The sequence below is a fragment of the Callorhinus ursinus genome, unplaced genomic scaffold (assembly GCF_003265705.2).
Source record: "Callorhinus ursinus isolate GAN/ISIS: 27379988/994484 unplaced genomic scaffold, GSC_fseal_2.0 scaffold15, whole genome shotgun sequence".
Lineage (NCBI taxonomy): Eukaryota > Metazoa > Chordata > Mammalia > Carnivora > Otariidae > Callorhinus > Callorhinus ursinus.
In genome coordinates, this window is record NW_027397077.1 from 7,928,798 (window position 1) to 7,951,019 (window position 22,222).

The following is a 22,222-nucleotide window of genomic DNA, read 5'->3' on the forward strand; positions in this document are numbered from 1 at the left end:
TTTCTTTTTTAAGAAAGGAAGTCATATAGTTCAAGCTGTGTTTGCAGAAAATACATATTGGGGTGATAATTCAGGCTGACCTGGAGGTTGGAGTGCCTAGAGATGGAAGGCTACCAAAGATACCTGGACACATTCCCAGAGGGCCTGGGCTTCAGAATCTGCCCATTCATTTTTGGCCTATCTCACTCTATAGTAGATACATACAATACGTGGAAAAGGTAAACTGACTATGTACTATAAGAGTGCCCTCTAGTACCTTGGCTGGCAGGTCAGAGATAGCTAAGTATGTCTTAGCATGTGTGGTGAGTTTGTGCTACAACGCTGTAAATGCAGAGAAGAGATTATGTTTACTGAAAAATGTTGTATAGCCTACACTGATCAAAGTACTCAGAAACTGGGCGCCTGGGTGGCTCAGTTGGTTAAGCGACTGCCTTCGGCTCAGGTCATGATCCTGGAGTCCCGGGATCGAGTCCCGCATCGGGCTCCCTGCTCAGTGGAGAGTCTGCTTCTCCCTCTGACCCTCTCCCCTCTCATGCTCTCTATCTCATTCTCTCTCTCAAATAAATAAATAAAATCTTTAAAAAAAAAGTACTCAGAAACTGCCAAATCCCCATTCCAAGCCTGCACAAATACCTGGCTGCCTTGTCCCAGCCGCAAGCACAGGTAGAGCAAATCTCTGACCTTAGTACACCTTCTTTCATGAGACTGCAAGTACCCTATGCACATATCTAGCTTTCAAGGCTGCCCCACTCTCAACAAAAAGTTCGAAAAGGGCCAAAGGGCAGACCACATGGGACCTGCTCACTGCCATTTCTTTATAGTCTATCTGACTTCCTGGATTCTTGTCACATATCCCTGGCTATTGACGTCTCAGACTGTCTCACTTGGGCCATGTGCAGACCATAGATTTCCTTATCTATGCCAGGTTTTCAGAGGCCAACTTACCTCTCACATGCCCATTTCTAAGCTTTAGGAACTGAGAACGCCTGTATCCGGGGAGTGCCATTCCTAGATCTGGCCCCTCTGAACACCTTTCCTCCAGCCCTCAAACCCCACCTATGTATACTGACTCTAGTGTTGCTAGCCTTATAATTTTGTTCCTTGGAATAGTGCTGCTATGCAGTAGTACAGAATCTTTTGTCCCAGTGACCCCCCCCACAGACCATGTAGAACTTTATAGGATGGTAGAAATGTTCTGTATATAGCAGAACATTATGGTGTGCCTGGTAGCCACTAGCTTCAGATGGCTATTTAACACTTAAAATGTGGCTAGTTTGACTGAGAAGTGAATTTCTAATTTTACTTAATTTTAATTAAGCTTAGACACAAATAACTACATGCGGCTAGTGGCACTACCATATTGTATAGCATAGCATAGAACCTGGTAGGCTGAGTGATCTGCTGAACTGGTTGTGCTGGATCATGGCAGAAAGGATAGATTGAGCCTGTGTGCACAGAATACCTAGAGGAGGGAAAGACATGAAGCAAAAGAGGAAAATTAAGAACAAGAGAGTTGTTTGTAGTCTCAGATGTATACATTTGTGTACATTTATAGGTATGTAATATTTAGAGACATGTAGCTACTTTCAAGTGGTTTATTTCCTTTTGAGCAATATTATTATTTTCACCATTTAAGTATATATCAAGAAAGACAATTGGAATGAGTACAGGCTTTGGAGAATCCAGACATGAGTTGAAATCTTGTCTCTATACCTTATTAGCTGTGTTACTGTAATATTGGGTTTTAAAAAAGATTTTATTTATTTATTTATTTATTAGAGAGAGAGGAAGTGAAAGAGGAAACACAAGCAGGGGGAATGGGAGAGGGAAAAGCAAGTTTCCTGCTGAGCAGGGAGCCCAGTGTGGGGCTCAATCCCAGGACCCTAGGATGATGACCCGAGCCAAAGGCAGATGCTCAACTGACTGAGCCACCCTGGTGTCCCTATAATATTGTTTTTAAAATAATATCACTAGGGGCTCCTACATGGCTCAGTTAAGCATCTGACTCTTGGTTTCAGCTGAGGTCGTGATCTCAGGTTCATGAATCAAGCCCTGTTTCTAGCTCCATGGTTAGCAGGGAGTCTGCTGGATATTCACTTTCTTCCTCTCCCTCTGCCCCTCCCCCTGCCCACTCTCTACCTCTCTCTTAAATAAATAAATCTTTTAAAAAATAATATTGCTAATTGTCCCATATTAAGGGAGAATAAAAAAGAATTTGACATAGTTACATTGTTCCTATATTTTAAACTTCTTGAAAAAAATTAGAGCTTTTAAATACTGTCAGAGTTTTAGTACTTAGGAAATCTTTATTTGCTGTTGTTCTTTGAGATTATCCCTGGGCTTCTCAGCCTTATTCTTTAAAAGAAAATGTCTAGTAAAATGTTAGATTTATTTTTTTATTATGTTCCGTTAGCCAACATATAGTACATCATTAGTTTTTGATGTAGTGTTCAGTGATCCATTATTTACATATAACACCCAGTGCTCATCAGAGATTTAAATACTCATTTGGCTTTCAAGTTGGCTCAGTCTTCTAGCTTCCACTCAGAAAACAATCAAGATTTTTTCTATTTCTCCTGTGTATATTTATTTTGGTTTCTATAGGCTCTGCTATTCCCTCAGGATTCCCTCTTGACATATAATATGTTAAACAGAAAAATTTGCCTCATTGAAACACAGAAGCAGCAGCAGAAATAGTAACAAAAGAACAAGTTAATAAGTATAAAAAATTTATATTCTGGTGTCCGTAAAGGACTTATGTAGTTACAATATAGGCCAAATCTATAGGGGAGAGAGAGAGAGAGAGAGAGAGTGTGTGTGTGTGTGTGTGTGTGTGTGTGTGTTAGAGCAGACCATGAAAAACCTCAGGCAAATGCTATGATTTTTCTTCTATATGTGAATATATATTCTTCTTGCTCTTTCTCATGCCCAGCAGAGAAAAATATGTGTAGTGAGTAAAGGAAGGAAATTTAAAAGACAAAATGTTCACATTCTGAACAAAGAGCTAGAAAGAACAGAACAAAAGATTATCATTGTAAATGTAGGTAATGAGGGAGGAAGGGAGCAGGGTCAGGAAGATAGTCTTTCCAATGACAATTTGAAGTACTCCTGCCAAGTTCCTGCATATCACATGAGGTAATGTATGAGAAAATGCTGACAAACTCTATAAAGTGTGGTACACGTGGTGATAACTGCTGTCATCCTGTTCAAAATCTTGGTGTGTGTTTATTCCATTTCCTTTATGCTGTGTAGAAATTCCAAAGCATAACTGCAAAGACTGGAGAGTTTCATGCACTGAATTCCTGGAGAGAGTGATGTTTGCTCAAAGTGTGTTTTACTTGCAGTCAGATCCTACTAGTGAGAGAGTGAATTTTTGAAGTTATCTTTTTCTAGTTAGTAGACTATCCATTAGGAAACACCATGATTGGACTATGTTATGTGTGGTCTTTCATAAAAGATAGTCATTTTTCTGTATTACTTACTGCCAAGACATTGTTTTTCCCTGAAGCCTTAGAGAGCAAGCACACTTTAGCATTTGTTTAAGTCTTTCTAGTTTGCATAGTAAATAAATTGGGAAACATTGTAATAAATAAATAGGGAAACATTGGATCATGTTATCAGTGATTTGCTCTTAAATGCTTTATTTTTCTATGATAATGCTTGGCCATATTTTTTTCTCCCTTTATTTTTTATTTTTTTATTTTTTTATTACCATATAATGTTTGTTTCAGGGGTACAGGTCTGTGATTCATCAGTCTTACACAATTCACAGCGCTCACCATAGCACATACCCTCCCCAGTGTCCATCACCCAGCCACCCCATCCCTCCCATCCCCCTCCACTCCAGCAACCCTTGTTTCTTGAGATTAAGAGTCTCTATGGTTTGTCTCCCTCTCTGGTTCCGTCTTGTTTCATTTTTCCCTCCCTTCCCCTATGATCCACTGTCTTGTTTGTCAAATTCCACATATCAGTGAGATCATATGATAATTGTCTTTCTCTGATTGACCTATTTTGCTTAACATAATACACTCTAGTTCCATCCACGTCGTTGCAAATGGCAAGATTTCATTTTTTGATGGCTGCATAATATTCCATTGTGTATATATACCACATCTTCTTTATCCATTCATCTGTTGATGGACATCTAGGCTCTTTCCATAGTTTGGCTATTGTGGACATTGCTGCTATAAACATTGGGGTGCACATACCTCTTCGGATCACTACATTTGTATCTTTGGGGTAAATACCCAGTAGTGCAGTTGCTGGGTCGTAGGGTAGCTGGATTTTCAACTGTTTGAGGAACCTCCATACTGTTTTCCAGAGTGGCTGCACCAGCTTGCATTCCCACCAACAGTGTAGGAGGGTTCCCCTTTCTCCTCATCCCTGCCAACATCTGTCGTTTCCTGACTTGTTCATTTTAGCCATTCTGACTGGTGGGAGGTGGTAGCTCATTGAGGTTTTGATTTGTATTTCCCTGATGCCGAGTGCTGTTGAGCACTTTTTCATGTGTCCGTTGGCTTGGCCATATATTTAAGTATAGTCAGATAAATTACGAAGTAGCATTCTTTCTATACACTTGATGAAAGTGTTCTTAGCTAAATTGTTTTTTCAGCATTCATTTATTAATTTGTTTAGCATTTCTTTTAGAACTACTAGGTCTGGGTTATTCTTGGGAAGTTACAAAGGACCTATCTATGAAGGGTGCATTTGTCTACACCAGACAAAAAAGAGCTGTTCCTGAATACAGAGAAGCAACCACTGTCCTAACATTGCTTATTTGACATCAAGGGCTAGCATGGTTATTTTCTTATCACACTTCAGACTGCTTGACCTACAGCTGACAAATATAAGTGTGCTACTTCTGTAGACCTCGGAGACGTAAGTAGCAACACATAGAAGGCAGGGTCATTCCCTCCATGCCCCAACTTCCCCACATGGTTGTACAATTTTCTTAGAAGCGTTTTGACTTGAATGTTGGAGACAGCAAAGATGACCTGTTGTGCTGTCCTGTCAGCAGAACCTCACCCTCTTTGCACCCGCATTTATTCATCTACATGTTTTTATTGTTAGAATTGGGAGCCTGATCCTGGGATAAAAGCATAAATCATTAGAGTAAAAAACAACTGTAGCTTTTCACATAACTGATCATTAAGTAACCAGTTATTTTGATTTCATGAGAAGTACATGATTTCTAAAGACCCTTTAGGGGCTGTATAATTAGAAAAATGCTATTATAAACATTCAAGAATATGTGATAACAGGTTTACTCTTGTGTCTCTTTTGCTTTAAAGAACATGAAAAGAATCTATATCTGGGATTGTTTGTCATTCAAGTCTCTGCTTCCAAATCAGGCAAACCATTGTTGCCATCACCTCTCAGTCTCCCGGGTCAGAGTGCCATAAATGTCAAATAGACTAGGTGTACCAGCAGAACTGGGATGAGGGCTTGGCATAAATTTTCTAATCAGAGGGGTCAAGTGTTCCATGTAGGTAATAGGGATTATGGGGCTAGCTGGATTTCCTTCAGGCAGCACCTCTGGGAGCCTATGTGACACAGACACTGTGTGTCTCTAGGGCAAGATGTAGTTTGCAGCATTACCCATAGAACCCCCATCCACTCCTGCACCACTTTTTTTCCAATGAGCATTTAATAAGATGAAATACAGATAAAGCATGGGCTTTGAAGTCAAACAGATTCAAATTAGAATTCCAGTGTCACTGTTCTCTCTCTACTTTTTGATCTTAAGCCAGGAACTCTGCCCCTCTGACTCTGTTTCTTCAGAGATGAAATATCTGTTATGAGGATTAAGTACAATTAGGCAGGAAAAGAAATAGTTTAAATAATGCCTGGTGCATAAAAGATACTCATTCAGCGGCTGCTTCTGCTGCTATAGTAAGTTGATGAGTACCCAGAGCTTCATCTCCCACCCATGTCTTTTCCCTGAACTTCATACGTGGGCTTTGATCTGCCTGTTTTTTTGTTCACCTACATATCCCACAGAGACTTTAAATTCAGTGTACACGTCTGAACTTTATATCTTTCCTGGCTGACTACCACAGCCAATCAACCGCTCACATCCATTCTCCTCTCTTCTGTTCCCAAACTGCATCATGGCTTGCTGGAGCTACTCCAGTTGCCGTTGGAGTATTTTCTATGTTACCAACTTGCTTTCAACCCTGTGGCCCAAGTGATCATTCTAAAGACTTAGGACGTCAACACTGCTTCTCATAGTTGAACTTTCTGGGCCTTTCTAAGGCCCATGATGGGGTTTTCCAAACTTTCTAATCCTAACAACTGAAACTTTTTTTATCTTTTACATCAACATGGTTGGGACTGGAGGAGATTATGCTAAGTGAAATAAGTCAAGCAGAGAAAGTCAATTATCATATGGTTTCACTTATTTGTGGAACATAAAGAATAGCATGGAGGACATTAGGAGAAGGAAGGGAAAAATGAAGGGGGGGAAGTCAGAGGTAGAGACGAACCATGAGAGACTATGGACTCTGAGAAACAAACAGGGTTCTAGAGGGGAGGGGGTGGGGGGATAGGTTAGCCCGGTGATGGGTATTAAGGAGGGCACGTACTGCATGGAGCACTGGGTGTTATACGAAAACAGTGGATCGTGGATCACCACATCACAAACTAATGATGTATTGTATGGTGACTAACATAATAGAATAAAATAAAATAAATGCAGATTCTTGCACTCTCCCCAGAAGTCCTCTGAGTCCTTTCCTCTAGAAATTCTGATCCAGAAGACCTGGGATGGAGTCCAGAAATCTGTATTTTAATAAGCTGCCAGTTACTCCTGATAATAGCCAAGTTAGGAAAACCCTCACATATAAGTCCCCTCTGGATTTGTCCACTCTGTGTTGCATAGTACCTTTGACCACTCCCCAGTTCTCCAGTGCCCTCCTAACTCATGCTTGGAACCTTCCCACCATCAAGCTGCCTCAGACCTCTGAGAGTCTGCACTTGGAGCACTCTCCTAGAATCCCCTTCTCTCCATCTCTAACTACCCCTCACCAAATGCTGAAAGCCTAGCAATATTGCAAGAATCCTTTACAGTATCTCATTTGAGCAGCTTATCTCAGTAGAACTTGTCAGCAGTCCCTTTCTCTGTAATTATAGCATTTTCACATTATGTTGCAATTTTGAGTTTATGTGTGTCTCTCTTCTAGTAGACTCAAAACCTTGAGGATAGGGAGGGACAATTTCTCTATTCCCAGTTTCTAGCTCAGTTTCTGAAATATGGTAGAGGCTAATGAACACTTGTTGAATGAAAAGGAGGGAAGAAGGCTGGAAAGAATCCTTGAATTGTAATAATAGCTTTAAAAGTGTTCTTTGGAGCCCTGAAGTGTCTCAGGGACAGGTGGTGATTAGGAGAAAGGCCTAAGTAGGGAGGATTCTTTCCCCTCATCCCCCCACCGCCCAATTCAACCAAAGTAGCTGTCTTTATCAATTTTTCATATATTGAACAGTGTGAGGTTTTGTTGAAAAGAAAAGCTGATACTAAAAATAAATTTGAAAACCACAGTACTGATTTGCCTTTATGAAACCCCTTTATGCATTTCTGCTCTTGTGCTTCAGAATGAAGTGGGAAAACTTGAAGAACTTGAGAAATAAAACCAAGTGATCTAAATTGGAAAATGAATCTGTGATGAAATACTAGAGATTTCTTAATCTGTTGATTGTGCTATGTACTATGGCCTTGGGGCTACTTGTCTGTTTTTAAGCACCTGGGAGGTTATCACAAAAGAGATGCTAAGTAGTTGCCATCCATCTCCACAGAGGACCAAATGAGAAACATGAAGATTAAAATGAATGAGTTACGAGAATTCTTCTGAAATTATTTGAGGAGCATGCTTGTATTTCCAAAACAGAGTCTTCAGGAAATATTCTCCCTAAGTATCAGAGACTATCTCTGCCTCAACATAGGCTGGCATCTTATTGGTGGTCACCAAACATTTGCTATAGGGGTGCATGAATTGCTATCCATGGAGATGTGTATGAATGTGTAAATTAAAAGTTTCATAAGATCAAGTGATCTTAAAATTAAGATACTATAAGACTTGCCACAGATTCAAATTATGGAATTCATTTGTAGCAACTTGCCCAATAATATGAAATTATGAAATTAATTTAACTTCATATACTGTTCATGCGTAGCTCATCATAAAAACAACTAAATATGGAGACGTTCTCTTATAATGTTGCTTATTGAAAAGTAAGAATTTAACACCATCTCTTTTTTCTTTTAAAAGAATTGGAGTTTTCTCGCCCATATTGTTTAAGAGAAAACCTGACCTGTTGCTCTCATATAGAGGATGTTTGTAAAATCTCATGAATAAATTTTACTCTTTTGGCCACAGTTCCTTTCATACCTTTGGGAAATATGAGTGGTTGCTGTAGCTCTCATTGGCAAGAAGATTCGATCAGCATTTATCAAACTTTGCACAGACTCCATTGCCTTACATAAAAGCAGCTTGTGGGTCCCATTGGTACCAAACACATAATAACATTTTAAGCCTCTGAGAACTTCTAGAGGGTAAAACCTTGTTTAACTGTGTTTAATGCAGTATTTTCCACTTTTTTTGACCACTTCAGGAAACATTGGATAGGTATTTGCCTTCAAATAGTTTGAATGTTAGCAGAAAGCATTATTTGTTTATCAGACCCATTGGAGAAGCTAGCAAAACAGGAAATAATTAGATGTATACCCAAAGCCCTATGAAATGAGGAAAAAAAAACAGTTATTTTCAGTTTCACAAATTGTGAAGGCCAGGTGAAACCAGAAGCATGAAAGGCTCTAGGACATGTGAAGGTCTTGTGGGCACAATGAAAACTCAGGGACCTCCTCCCACTCTTGAGGAGAAAGGGAAGTTCTTGGGTTCTGTAGGGCCAGCAACCCTGTCCACTCGGGAATTTGTTTTATGTACCCTTTTATCTTTGGACCAGAGCTTGATGTAGCCCCTCCAAACCATATACCCTTCTGTGGGTCTAGCAGCTCCAGCAGCAGTCTGCTTGGTAGATGTCTGTCCTTGAGAGATTGGTAATGTGATAGTGAGAGCAGTTGCAGGTGTTCCTTCAACAAAGAGTGTAGAAGTAATGATAAATTCTCTGGGAAAGACATAAACTTCCTAAAAATGTTTCTCTACTCATATACCAAGTTAAGAGCTAACTGAGTGGTTGTTAAGTGCGTATATACATGTTAGTTAGGATAGATAACTACAGTAACAGACAGAAAAATGTTACTTTGATGCTCTTATTTCCTATTTCTCTGATACACCTCAACTTTCCATTACTAAAACTACTAACTTATTTGTATCTATACTTGTTGTTTCCTCCTTGGTTCTTTCCTTGATTCTCTGAGTTTCCCAAGGAGGTGGGAACCTCTTTTTCCTTTGCCAATTATTTTTTCTCTTTCCTCTGTCTTCAGTATCTCACCATCTACAAACATTGTCCTATTAGAAGTAAATGTTGTTAGGTGTACCCCATCCTTTTTTGAAATCAGATTGTTGAACTGTAATTTACATGTAGTAAAATTCACTCTTTTTAATACATAGTTTGGTGAGTTTTGACAAATTATAGTTGTGAAATCACCACCATATTCAAGAAGTAGAAGATTTCATCACCCCAGAAAGTTCCTTCATGCACCTTTGCATTCAATCCCTGCCCTCCTTCCTCAGCCGTGACAGCTCCTGATCTGGTTTCCTTCCTTATAGTTTTGCCTATTCTAGATTATAACATAAGTGGAGACATACAGTATATGGTCTTTTGTGATTGATTGGCTTCTTTCACTTAGCATATGTTTTTGAGATTCATCCATATTGTTATACATATCAGTAGTTCTTTTTATTGTGAAGTAATACTCCATTGTATAGATATTCTATTATATGGATTGTCCATTCATCTCCTGATGAACATTTGTGTTCTTTACAGTTCCTGGCTATTATGAATAAAGCTGCTATAAATATTCACATATGGGTCTCTGTGTGGACATAAGTTTTCATTTCTCCTAGGAATAAATACCTAGGAGTAGAGTGATTAGATCATATAATAAGTGTACGTTTAACTTTATAAGAAACTGTCAGACTGTTTTCTAAACTGGTTATACCATTTTGAACTCCCCTCAACAGTTTATGAGAGGTCTAGTTGCTCTACATTCTCACCAACCCCTGGTATATTTAGTCTTTAATTTAGCCATTCTAATAGGTGTGTAGTGGTATCTCACTGTGCTTTTAATTTGTATTTCTTTAATGATTAAGGGTGTTTTCTTGAGCTTATTTGCCATCCCTGTATGTTCTTTGGTGAAGGGTCTATTCAGATCTTTTGTCCATTTTTAAATTGAGTTGTTACTTATAAAGAACTCTCAGAACTCCATAATATGTTCTTAATACAGTCCTTTCTTAGATGAGTGTTTGTAAATATTTTCTCAGTCTATAGCTTGTCTTTTTACTTTAATAGTGTCTTCCCAAGAGAAGATGGTTTTAATTTTGATAAAGTTCAGTTTATCATTTTGTTGTGATTCCTGATACTCACTTAATAATCTGAGATCAAAGATTTTTCTCTTTTATGCTAAATATGGAAATACAAATGTGAATAAAATACACAAAGGTACTTGTCTTCATTTTTCTCCTGTGTTTTCTTCTTACAGTTTTATAGTTTTAGCTCTTATGTTTAGGTCTATGATCCATCCAAGTTACTCTTTTGTAAGCAAGGATCAAAGTTTAGTCTTTTTCATATGGATTAGTAAGCACCACTTGTTGAAATTACTGTGCTCCTTTACTTAATTTTGGTGCCTTTATTGACAATTAATTAAGTATAAACATATGTATTATCCCACATGTTAATAAAGACCTCCCTCGGGGCGCCTGGGTGGCTCAGTCAGTTAAGCATCCGCCTTCAGCTTGGGTAGTGATCCCAGTGTCCTGGGATCAAGTCCTGCATCAGGTTCCCTGCTCAGTGAGGAACCTGCTTCTCCCTCTGCCCCTCACCCTTGCTTGTGTTCTCTCTCTCTCTCTCTCTTTCTCTCTCAAATAAATAAATAAATGTTTAAAAAAAATAAAGACCTCCCTCAACCCAACATGCCCATTCAACTATAAGTTCATGACTTCTACCTTTCCATAGCCATTTATTAAAGAGTAGCCTATGGGATGCCTGGGTGACTCAGTTGGTTCAGTATCTGTGTTCAGCTCAGGTCATGATTCCAGGGGCCTGGGATTGAGTCCCATGTCAGGCTCCCTACTCAGCAGGGAGTCTATTTGTCCTTCCCCAGCCACCCACCTGACCCCACCCCCAGCTCCTGCTCTTTCTAGCTCTCTCTCAAATAAATAAATAAAATCTTAAAAAAAAAAAGTAGTCTAGACTTACTATTTCTGCCTCCTCACTTCTTACTCCTCACACTGGCCTCCTTCTCTACCATTCCACTAAAACAGTTATTGCAAGAACCACAGTAGTCTCTGTTCTGAACAGCCAGGGGACACTCTTGTGCTAGTCTCATGTGTTTCTCACTAGCCTTGGACTTCACTGACCTCTCCCTCCGCTTTCAGACATTTTCTTCCCTTGACTAACATAGCATCCCACCTCCTCCTTATTTTTCTATTTGTCCTCATATGTCTACTTTGCTAATTCTACCTCTTTTTTGCTAACTATCAACGTCCCTCAGGATTCTGACCAAAGCCGTTTTTCCTGCTCCTTCTATGCACATTCTCTCCTTGTTGCCATCCAACCCCCTGGCTGAAAAAAAATCTCGTTTATATCTGGCCTAAATATTTTTTGAGCTTCATTTCTGCATATTTAATTGTCTACCAGGACCACAAGCTCTATGAAAAAAAGTACCTTGTATGTATCTTGTTCACATTTGTAGTCCCACATTTAGCACACAGAACTTAATAACTATTTGTTGACTAAATGAACAAATGAGTACATGGACAAAGTAAGCAACCTGTGAAGTTGATATTATATCTTATAATTCTAGGACAGTATTTTAATATTGACATATATGTGGTGAGTACGTGACTGTGGGCACAGGAGAAATAAATTACTTTCAGAATCATATACGTGGTCTTTGCCATGGCTCAGTTTTCCTGTTGCAGTTGATGGGGAGCCTTGCGATGAAGAGGTAGGAAACTGAGTCTGGGCAAGAGTGAGGGAGTGAGGAGACACCTCTCCAGGTGTCACAAACACTGTATCTCTGGTTTTTTAATTCAGTAACTTACTTCAGGAGCTAACTTGTGTTGTTTGTGGAATAAAATGTTTTAATAGCCCTATTAAATTCTGATCGCAACTTTAGTTATAATACATTATTTCTCTTTGACTTTTTGCTCAAATTTTTCTAAGTCCCTGTAACATTTTTTTTCTTATTCCTGAAATGATTCTTAAGAGTTATATAGGAAGATGTAAATTGGGTAATGTAGATTTTTTTGGCTAGAGTATGGTGGATATTTTTATGATCTGAGTGTTCACATCAGAGAATGTATATGCTTGTTATGGGCCTAGCATTATGACTGGAGCTTTGGGGGTATTTGGAAAATAATAGAAGATAGTCTTAATTGCTCCTCTCAGGGAGCACACACCTTTAGGGAGATAAGAGTCACTACCAGCAAATAAACAGCAACAGCTGTTAGGCAATTTGTAGTGTCCATTGCATGCTGCTTGGCAAGAAAAATAGTGTCCTGCCATTAGACACGTACTTTTGGCCTTTCCTGTCACTATGAGCTGTTCTGAAAGTGTTTAGGGCTTCTCTATAAATGCCCTTTTTATTTGTTCTGGAGCATGTGGTCCCTTACATTTTTCTGTCTCTCTCTCCTACATTTCAGTGAGCGGTTTCTGGTGAGACTGAACAAGAATGGTGGGCCAAGGAACCCAGAGAAGATAGAACGAATGTGTGCCCTTTTTACAGTATGTGCAAATTCTCTTTCCCTTCTCTGCTGTTGACTCTACCCAGGGGCCTGCTATGTGGATATTGTCACCCTGGAAATGAGCATTTATTCTTACCTCCCCACACACTGGGGAGATTAGGACTTGATTTATGTTTCTATCAGGTTTTAATGAAATATTTAAAGAAAACTGAAATCAGCTATAGTTTTTAATTGATTTTTTATTAAAGAAATATAATCAAGTACCTTTTACTAATATAGATTTTAGAAGCTATTTAATATAACAGACAAAATCTGAAAGAAGTCTTTCTTACTATTCTTATTCAAGGCCACTGGGAATTTCTCTGATGTATAAGTATAGTTTCTCTAAAGGCATCCACCAAATTTACAGCTTTGTAGTTTTTAGTGAGTGCGTATAAAGAGAGACAAACTAAGTAGTTCTTCTCTCTCACATACCAAATAGAAGGTCTTTTCCTACTATGATCTATGCTTTCATTTTTTCCGAATAACCATGCTGTCATTCATGGTCTCCAGGATCACAAACGCATCAGCTCAGAGAAGATGTAATAATCTGCTTCTAGAAAGTGCTCAGCCTCACAATACCACATTGCCTTGTGTATTCTTCAAGTTGATTCTGATTTACTAAATGTTTTTTATTTAGTTAAAAAAAAGCTAGTGTGCAGCTTTGTTTATTTCAGTTTATTTATTTGCTGAAGGAGAAAACAAGACTGTGTTACAATTTTAAACCAGTTTTGACTCTCATGGAGTCTTTGATCTGCTTCAGTGCTACTGAGATACATTAAGACCCATTAACGCCCGGAGGTGTGATAGTCTCACAGTGCTACTGCCCTGGTGTGGGGTGCATGACTGGTGGGTGACAGGTGTCTTAGAGCTTACAGTGTGCCTCTTAAACACAAATGGGATTTAGCTAGGCATCTTATATGTGACTTTCTCTGGAAGATAAAACTGGATTTTTTACCTGACTTCTTTGTTCATTTACTACAACTTTATCTTTCAAAACTTCAAACAACGTTACTGCAGAATCAGAAGCCACTTTCACAGGGATAGCTTCTATTGAAAGTGCTCCAGATGTACAGAAACATTTGTAAGTTTAGTTAAGCTAAAGTGATTTTTTTTTTTTTACCCATCTTTGAGCTCAGCATTCAAACCTTAGGAGATAATACTGGAAGAAAGAGCAGGTAAAGCAGACCATGAAGATAGTTAAGGGAATTAAGATGGTTTAGTCTGGGAAAAGCAACACTGTTTCTTCAGCAGGAAAAGAACAAGGGAAAGCACAAGTTGCAGTTAATGGGATTTAGGTTCGAATATTGGGAGAGAGCTTCTGAAGTGAAAGTGTCTAAACATTGAGATGGTTCTCTGGGGCCACCTTTCTGAAAACAGAAATAGAAAGAAATGAGACACCCATCTGTCTAGAATGCCTCAGTGATCTTAGAGGTTTTTCTAGATCCTGGTTCTCTGATAAAGCAGCAAAAGAAACCATTGCTTCCTTGTTCTTTGGCATTGTGGAAACAGAGCTGTGTGCATGTGCTATCTTTGAATATGATGAGTACAGTCCTTGTCTCTTGAAAAACGAACTTAATTATGATGATATTTGAATGTAATTACAGTAAATCAAAATTTTCATTTTGTAGCATTTTAATTATCTATATGGGCCCAGAGGCCTACGCTGTAGCTGTGACTTGATAAATCAAAGATGCACATAACATTCCTGTGCTCTTATTCTGCCACAATGGGAAGACACAAGGCTGCTAAAAATACCACTTCTGTAGTTCCCTTTGTGGTACAGCCCTGGATTGTTTTTTAAGATCCTAAAGAGTGATTTGAGAAATTTTTACAAAGCACATGAAATTTTTTCACAAGATTGTCTTAGCCAGGATTTTCATGTCTTACTTTAAGCTATATGAAATAATAATTTTGGTGGAACCTATTTTCTCATCTAAGACTTGAGTGCCTCCTGTGGGCTAAAGGAGTTTTCCAGATTGACATACGTGCTACAGAGTTTGAGAGTAATGCACAAAAATGCAGCCACAGCTGTGGTCAGTACCAACCTGATAGCTTACTTTAGCAGCAAGAAGAGGGAAGCCTACAAACTGAGTGGTTTTGCAGGATTACTTAAGCAGACTTCAGAGCCACATTACAGACCAATCACATTATTCATGGCTCAACCTTGTTCTCTAAAATCTGGGTTTTTTCTGACCTTTTAGATTTCAGAGCTTCCTATCCAGGAAGAATTTTATCCAGAAGGAGGTGTTTCATATTTATGTGAATGTCTAATACAGTGAATATCTAATACAGTGATTTCCTAACTTTCATGATAAACAATGGCTATGTGTATGAGCGTGTGAGAGCATGTCTGTGAATTTACTTATTATTAGACATCCAGTGCTTCACACACAGTGCCTGGCAAATACTAAGACCTCGGTAATGATTTGTTACATAAATAAATGAATATGTTTATTTTTTATTATATTTGAGTGACCAACTCAGAAAATGAACTTGTGTTGTTTTCCCTGCATTCATTGGCATTATATTTTCTACATTTATTTATATCTTCTGTTTCTTTTATAGCGTAAGTATGAATAAATTGGCTTTGTTGTGTATTTGTAAATCCAATTATCTCTACAGAAAAAGGGCAGTTCAGGCACAGGAAAGTGAGTTGACTTTTCCGTGTTTCAAATGGAACATCAGTAACTGAGTCCTAAGATATTGAGCCCTGAGTCACTGCCCTATGACTACTGTATAGTTGGGAACCAGCTTTTAATTATGTAGGATTGGAGGGTATGCTCCAGTGAATAAATCTAAATTCAAACTCTGCTCACCAAATGAATGGTGGGAATCCCTCTTCCCATCTTGGTTTTACAGGTCTTGTGAGTATTTTAATGTGGATAGCCACACTTGTTACTTAGTCGTGAGGAGTGTTTAGTAACTCTGTGGTAACTGTGTCTAACCATACACTTATATTTAATAGGATAGCTTTCACATTGAAATTATGTGGGACTCTCAAATAATAATTTCACATAAAAAGTTATTTTGCACTGATTATTCCCATTTTATATTTATTGACTTCAAATAAATACCACAGAGAGTTCTGGGTACCATGTACAAAATGGTCAAAAGGACCCCTACTCCATCTACTTGCAAAATACCATAAATTATATTTCCATTTTCTTCCTTTCATTCACTTAGAACCAAGAGAGAGGTCCTGTGCTCATGTGTACAACTGATCTGATTAGTGTTTGATCATCTTTGGTAACTGGCTTGAATTCTTAGATGTAGGAATTAATCATCATACTGGTTATTTGATAGTTTGGATTAACACAGTCCAAGCTATGTAGAAGGAACCATTTCACTTTGAAATGTGTCAAACATTTCTATATCTTTCAGTAAATAGACATGTTTAAATCCCCCCAAAAGCACATAAAAGTGGTAATCTGGGTTTTTTTTTCATTTTATATGTATTTAGTAACCATTTTAATAAGTGTCAAAATACAGAGATATTTTGAGGGTATCATTTTAAATTCCATTTATAAATTAAAGGAAGTGGTGAAATGGAGCCTGAACCATCCTTTTTCAGTTTCAAAAGACAACTTTCATGTAAAAATATTTCTTTGTGATTCCAGAGTTACACATTTATTTTAAATTATTTTGTAACCTATTTCATTATAAGCAGATTTCATTATTCCATCAAGAATTTGATCAAATATCATAACCATCTAGAATCTAAAAGTTTCAATTTCACCATTGCACCTTACTTTTTAATGTCTCCTTTCCTTTCATATGTTTAAGACCATTCTACAGGGCAGAGCTGGGATTACGGTAAGGCAAGCAAAGCTCAGGATCCTGAGAGTAAGACCTCCTTTAACTTTGCACCCTGGGTGCCTTGCTTGCCTTACCCTAGTCCTAACCCTGCAACAAGGTATAAAAATAAAGCAAACATGGGGACTCTGGATCTCAAAGCTCATTTGAAATTATAACTGTCACTTGATTGTCCCTTTCCCTGCTTTTTTAAAAAGAGACAAGCATCTGGAACCAATCAAAAGATGGGAAGGACAGGGAACTAAGTAAGGGAACTTATCCTAGAAGCAAAAGGGAAATCTTGGGAAACTGTCCCATTAAGGACAGAGGTTATTCTATCAATCATCATCAGTTCACAACAGTGTCTCTGAGTGAGCAGCGAGTTGACCTGGTGAGAAGTCTGAAACAGAGTATATATTAAAGTTTTATTACTTTAAGTAAGACATGTTAAAGTAAAATACATACCCATAAATGAACATTTTATTTCAAAATGTGTTCTAAACATAAATAATTTAATGTATAAAATTATTTTCATAACTTTAGTTTTAAAAATTACTGATTGGATCAGATTGTTTACTTAAAGGAAGCCCTTAGAATTTTCTGGATAAGGTTATTTTCAGCTCTATACTTCAGTACAAATGATGCATATCTAAATTTAGAAATGGAGATCAAATTATTGAGGTTTCACTAAGGCCAAATTAGTCTCTTCTCAAGGGAACATATCTAGTGTATAATAATCAATGTGGACCAAAGAATAAACATAAAATTAGTAAAGAGTAAACTTTTAGAATTTCAGTCATTAATAAGCTTATTGGTGTTTTCCCATTTTTTTCTGCACTGAACATTTCTTTTGTTACAAAATGTTTTTTATGTGATGTTAGAATAAACATGGATAAGGCAATATTATGAAGATTTCTAATGTGAGATTTCTTGTAGATATATGTTGGGTATTCTAAATAAAAGCTGGGAAAATATTATCAATAAAATAAACTTCGAGAGGCATATAAGATATTCACACTTTCACTGCAGGAATCTTACAAACACTAAACCACTATGTGCTTTAGTCCCCCTCCCCACCTATAACATATGCTAAAAGTAACAAAAGCAGATGATTATGAGGTTCAAAATGAAATTTTATTTTCAGTATATTCATTGCCTTAATTTACTTGTGTGTTTTTTTTCTTTTCTTAGGATCTGAGCAGCAAAGATATGAAGAGAGATTTGTATATAGTTGCCCATGTGATACGAATAGGTACTGTCGACCTTATCCGTTCACATGACTAAAGACCAGCCCACCTTGGGATAAGTATCTACTACTATGTTTGAGCTTTATCATCTCCCTAGCTCTTACCTGTGATGTCAGGTCTCAGGATGAGAGTCCAGCTTGTAGCAGAACTCTCCCTTAAGCTCAACTGCTATGGTAGCTGGATTTGACATAAATGAAAGCATTTTTTTTCACTTGAAATCTTCTGCTCCCTATTTGTTTTTGGACCCAAACTCTTTATTTCAAGTGGTCTGCTCTTTTGACATTCTTTCCATCACAGTGCCTTGCCTTTGTACCAGCTTTTCCCCTTCAGAGATCTTACAACAGGTTGCAGGTTGCCATCTTAACAGGTGGTGAATGGCCTTTGCTGTGTTTTGTATCCAAAAGTATGTATGTGTGCTATTTTCCACAAAATGAGAGTTACTATCCTTACTGCAGTCAATATATGGTGTTTCACTTTTACCCCACCCAAGATGAAAAAAGTGAGTTTTGCTCCTGTTCTGTGGTTGATTTACTCAGCCTTATTTCGAGCATATGGCATAATTTGGGGGGCTATGACTAACCAAGTTCCTCCGTAGGTTTGGGTTCTGGCATATCTTGTACCTTTTTTGTCAAAGAATATTTTTTTAATCCTTTGCCAACAAGACACCTGTTTTGCTGTACTTCCTAAGCACTAGTGAGGTTCCCGTTTTGCTCTTGCAAGTCCTCCACTGTAGGCACAGCCTTGGTAGGCGGAAGAAGCAAACTCCCATTCTTTCTGAGACAACTTTCACCCAGCAGAGGTTTAGGAGCAGCTTTGACAGCAAAATTTGGTTGGAAGAATAACACATTGTTCTTATTTTTGCATGCATAGTTTTTACCTGGCAACTAAAAATTCTGTATCCTTAATATGCCTAAGAAGTTTAAATCTAACACACTTGTTTTTCAAAGAAATTCATAAAACCACTGGTTCATTCTCATTTGATTAATAAATGGACTATTGGTATTAAGGTAGATAATAAGGATGATTAATTGAATGTGGTGCAGGGGAAGAGCCCTGGCCAAAGGCCTGTTTGGCATTCCTCCACATAAATATTCTGCATCCTTGGATGGCTCCCTTCTGTCCTAAATTAGTCTTCCAATTTAGAGTATCTCTAAGGTGCCTATAGCTTTGACATCCTTGGATGACAACCAGGTGATACTGGAGAGGAGCCTGGAGTTCTCAGTCTGACTGGTATGTTCTGCTGTGCTCCAGGCCGGATGCTCCTGAATGACTCAAAGAAAGGCCCTGCTCACCTGCACTACCGGCGACCATATGGCTGTGCAGTCCTCAGCATTCTGGATGTTCTACAGTCACTCACAGAATTAAAGGAAGAAAAGGATTTTGTTCTTAAGGTTTACACGTGAGTAATAGAGATCAGAAATATTAATAATTTACAACGTAAGACATTCCAGCCCTACCCTTGACAGCAGCATGCTCAAGTTTTGTGGGATACAGAACCACCAGAATATGTAGGATAGAGAGTTTTTTAAAAATGTAGAGATTTTGATCTAAGGTCTATATATATAAGTTTCCCAGGTGATAAGTTTCCCAGGTGATTCTGAAGCAGCTGAATTTGGAAACTTCTATCCTAAACTAGAAGTCTGGTAGTAGAGACTTCTGTACTACCTTTTCTATCTAGGACTAACCAACATTATTATATATTTACAGGAAAAATAATAATGTAATTTCTCATGTGTTTTGGATATAAAAGTATCTTCTTTGTCTAATATTTGCCCTCCAGATATGGTAACTGAGCTAGGTACCGATGCAAATTGCTTCAAAGAATGATCACGAGTCAAATTGAAGAAAAGCAAGTTTTTCTGAGGAGCTGTGGTTTCACTCTTCACTTTTGTGACCACAGATCCATAAGTCACACCCAACTAGTCATGGCATTATTTTTAATGTTCATTAACCAGAGGACCTACCTTATAGAAGCAGTGCATCTCCTCCTGATTCTTATTAAACAATAGAAGAAAGTAAATGAAGAAAAGGACCAGAATTCAGGCATATCCTCTGTCTTTGCTGATGCAGACTTAGGAATAGTAGTGCTGAAAACATGATCTGTGATGAGTTTAGTGAGTTTTTAAAGTGTTTCTAACTATGAGAATTTTTTTTAAAAAACACCTGTCCTCTTCTGGTTTTAACCCAGTATTATTTTTCCAGATGAAATCTGATATTGTCCATCACTGTGTTAATGTATCTTCACCATAAATATTGTGTGAATATTTTTCTGTATTATCTGTTCTGATTCAGGCAGGAAATAAACTTAATTCACAATTACACTTAATTCGGGCCCTTGTCTATCAACCACATTTTATTAATTTCAAAATAAAAGTCCAGACCTCCTTATTACCTATTTTGCCTTAAGCACTGTTCTGTTCAGAGTTGTGTACTTATGGGATGAGGATCTTCCTTTGGAATAGTAACCTACAAAGGAAATTTTGGTGGGTTTTCTCTTCCTTTCATGCATCAGTCACAGACTTTCTCCATATCCCAAATCTCTTCATTGATGGCTGATGGGAACTGCTTTTTGATATACTTTCCTCCCTTTGAAAAGGACTAACCAGGAATCCAAAATCATCATCATTATTCTCTTCCTCTTACCCCACTCTGTGCTTCCCAAGGGCAAGGGGTTTATAGGTAGCACTCCCGAATTGCATCTCTTTGCATGTATCAGCTCTTCCTTGCTTCACTGCAAATTCTCATTGTGGTTAAGGGCTTGCTCAGCATCCCTCTTGAAATCATGCTGTCAGGCTTAATTGGCCTAATTGCTTCTAAAACAACAGAAGATCATTACCAAAAAAATTTTTTTTGGAAGGACTAACAGAATCAAAATGTAGGATAATTTTTCCACTTGAAAATAATAAGATTGTCAAATAGACTTCCAACTGTATGTTTGCAAAATTGATTTTGTACACAGTATGGAATTCCTCTAGGATTAGTGTTTTAAATCCACATCAGCACAGTGAATCCAGCCCTTAAGAGAAGCAATATTTTCCAATAAGTTTCATGGCACATGTTTGTTAGATTGAATTAGAAGCTTTAAAGATTTAATAATTGTTATTAATAGTGCTTTAGCCTCTGTTAGGACAGGATTTTGCAAAGATAAAAGACCCCTTGTATAGTTTTAATCAGTGAATTGGCAAAATATCTCATTAGTTGTTGACATTCTCATCATTTCTTTTATTATTCAGTCAGCTTCAACCAGCGAAGATTCAAGCTCCTGGGTGTCTCTTGCCAAAGCCATTCCTCTGGCTTAATAGATGTTGTTTAATATTGTGTGTGTGTGGTGAAGATCCCATATCGTTTTAAGAAAATCTCAACAAGAAGCTAGGGCTTGAAAACTAGGTTGCTTCCTAATGAGCCAAAAGCCTGAAAAATCACAAATAAATCATCACTCTATGCAATTCAGTCTGATATAGATATCATATGTTTCCTCTTGGCGAGAGGGACTAGGGTCACAGGTAAGCACAGGGCACGTCGAACCTGGAGCCTAGGACACAAAAGGAGAGGAGTGCTACAAAGCTAAAGCCAACACTAAGATGAAGTCAAGGTGCCATAAATAATGCATGTGACCAAACACAAGATGCTTCTGCATATGCAGTGACTACTCTCCAAATTCACAGTGTGACACAGTCTAAATAAACATTTTTAGGTCAACCTTAATGAAATAGATAATAACTACTTAGAATATTAAATCTATTATGTTAGTTATATTTTAAATCATATTATATAAAATGTATATTACCCATTTACATATTCAACCACATGTTATATAAAATTGAGACAAGTATTACATTTTCCCCACTCTCATGTGTTATGAGAAAATTTTTTTCAAATTCGTCATATGCAACCATGTCATCAGGATTTTGTCAACATGAGAGCCACTTTCCGAGTCATCTGACACAGTTTTCCAAGGCATGGTCTTTCACTTCCATCAGGTTGGTTTTGATACATCACTCTTTGAATCCTTGACGATGCTTTCACTAGAAGTTCATCTTGAGGCTCAATTACATTTTTCTGAATATTTGGACACTTGCTGGTTCTGTGTCTTTATTTGTCTTGTAGGCCCATGTATGTGACCTTAATAATACAGATACTTACTATGCTACTTTTAAGGTGAGCTTTACAATAACATCCAGCTCTTCAATTTGGAAGTCATACCCAAGGGTAATTACTAAATCTGTGTAGTTTTGCTCTTAAAAAAAGAAAAAAAAAGTCTTTAACCAATTCTGTCAG

The 22,222-nt window shown here is 37.8% G+C and overlaps 1 protein-coding gene across 7 annotated transcripts in view; it reads left to right on the plus strand.

Moving 5' to 3' along the window:
- Positions 1 to 22,222, plus strand: part of DOCK3 (dedicator of cytokinesis 3) — a 525,427-nt gene that overhangs the window by 389,673 nt on the left and 113,532 nt on the right. For all 7 annotated transcript variants that reach the window (XM_025885347.2, XM_073901288.1, XM_073901292.1 and 4 more), the window contains 3 exons: positions 12,822 to 12,903; positions 17,889 to 17,949; positions 19,196 to 19,343. In XM_025885347.2, coding sequence (XP_025741132.1) covers positions 12,822 to 12,903; positions 17,889 to 17,949; positions 19,196 to 19,343 — 291 coding nt within the window. The remainder of the gene's footprint in view (positions 1 to 12,821; positions 12,904 to 17,888; positions 17,950 to 19,195; positions 19,344 to 22,222) is intronic.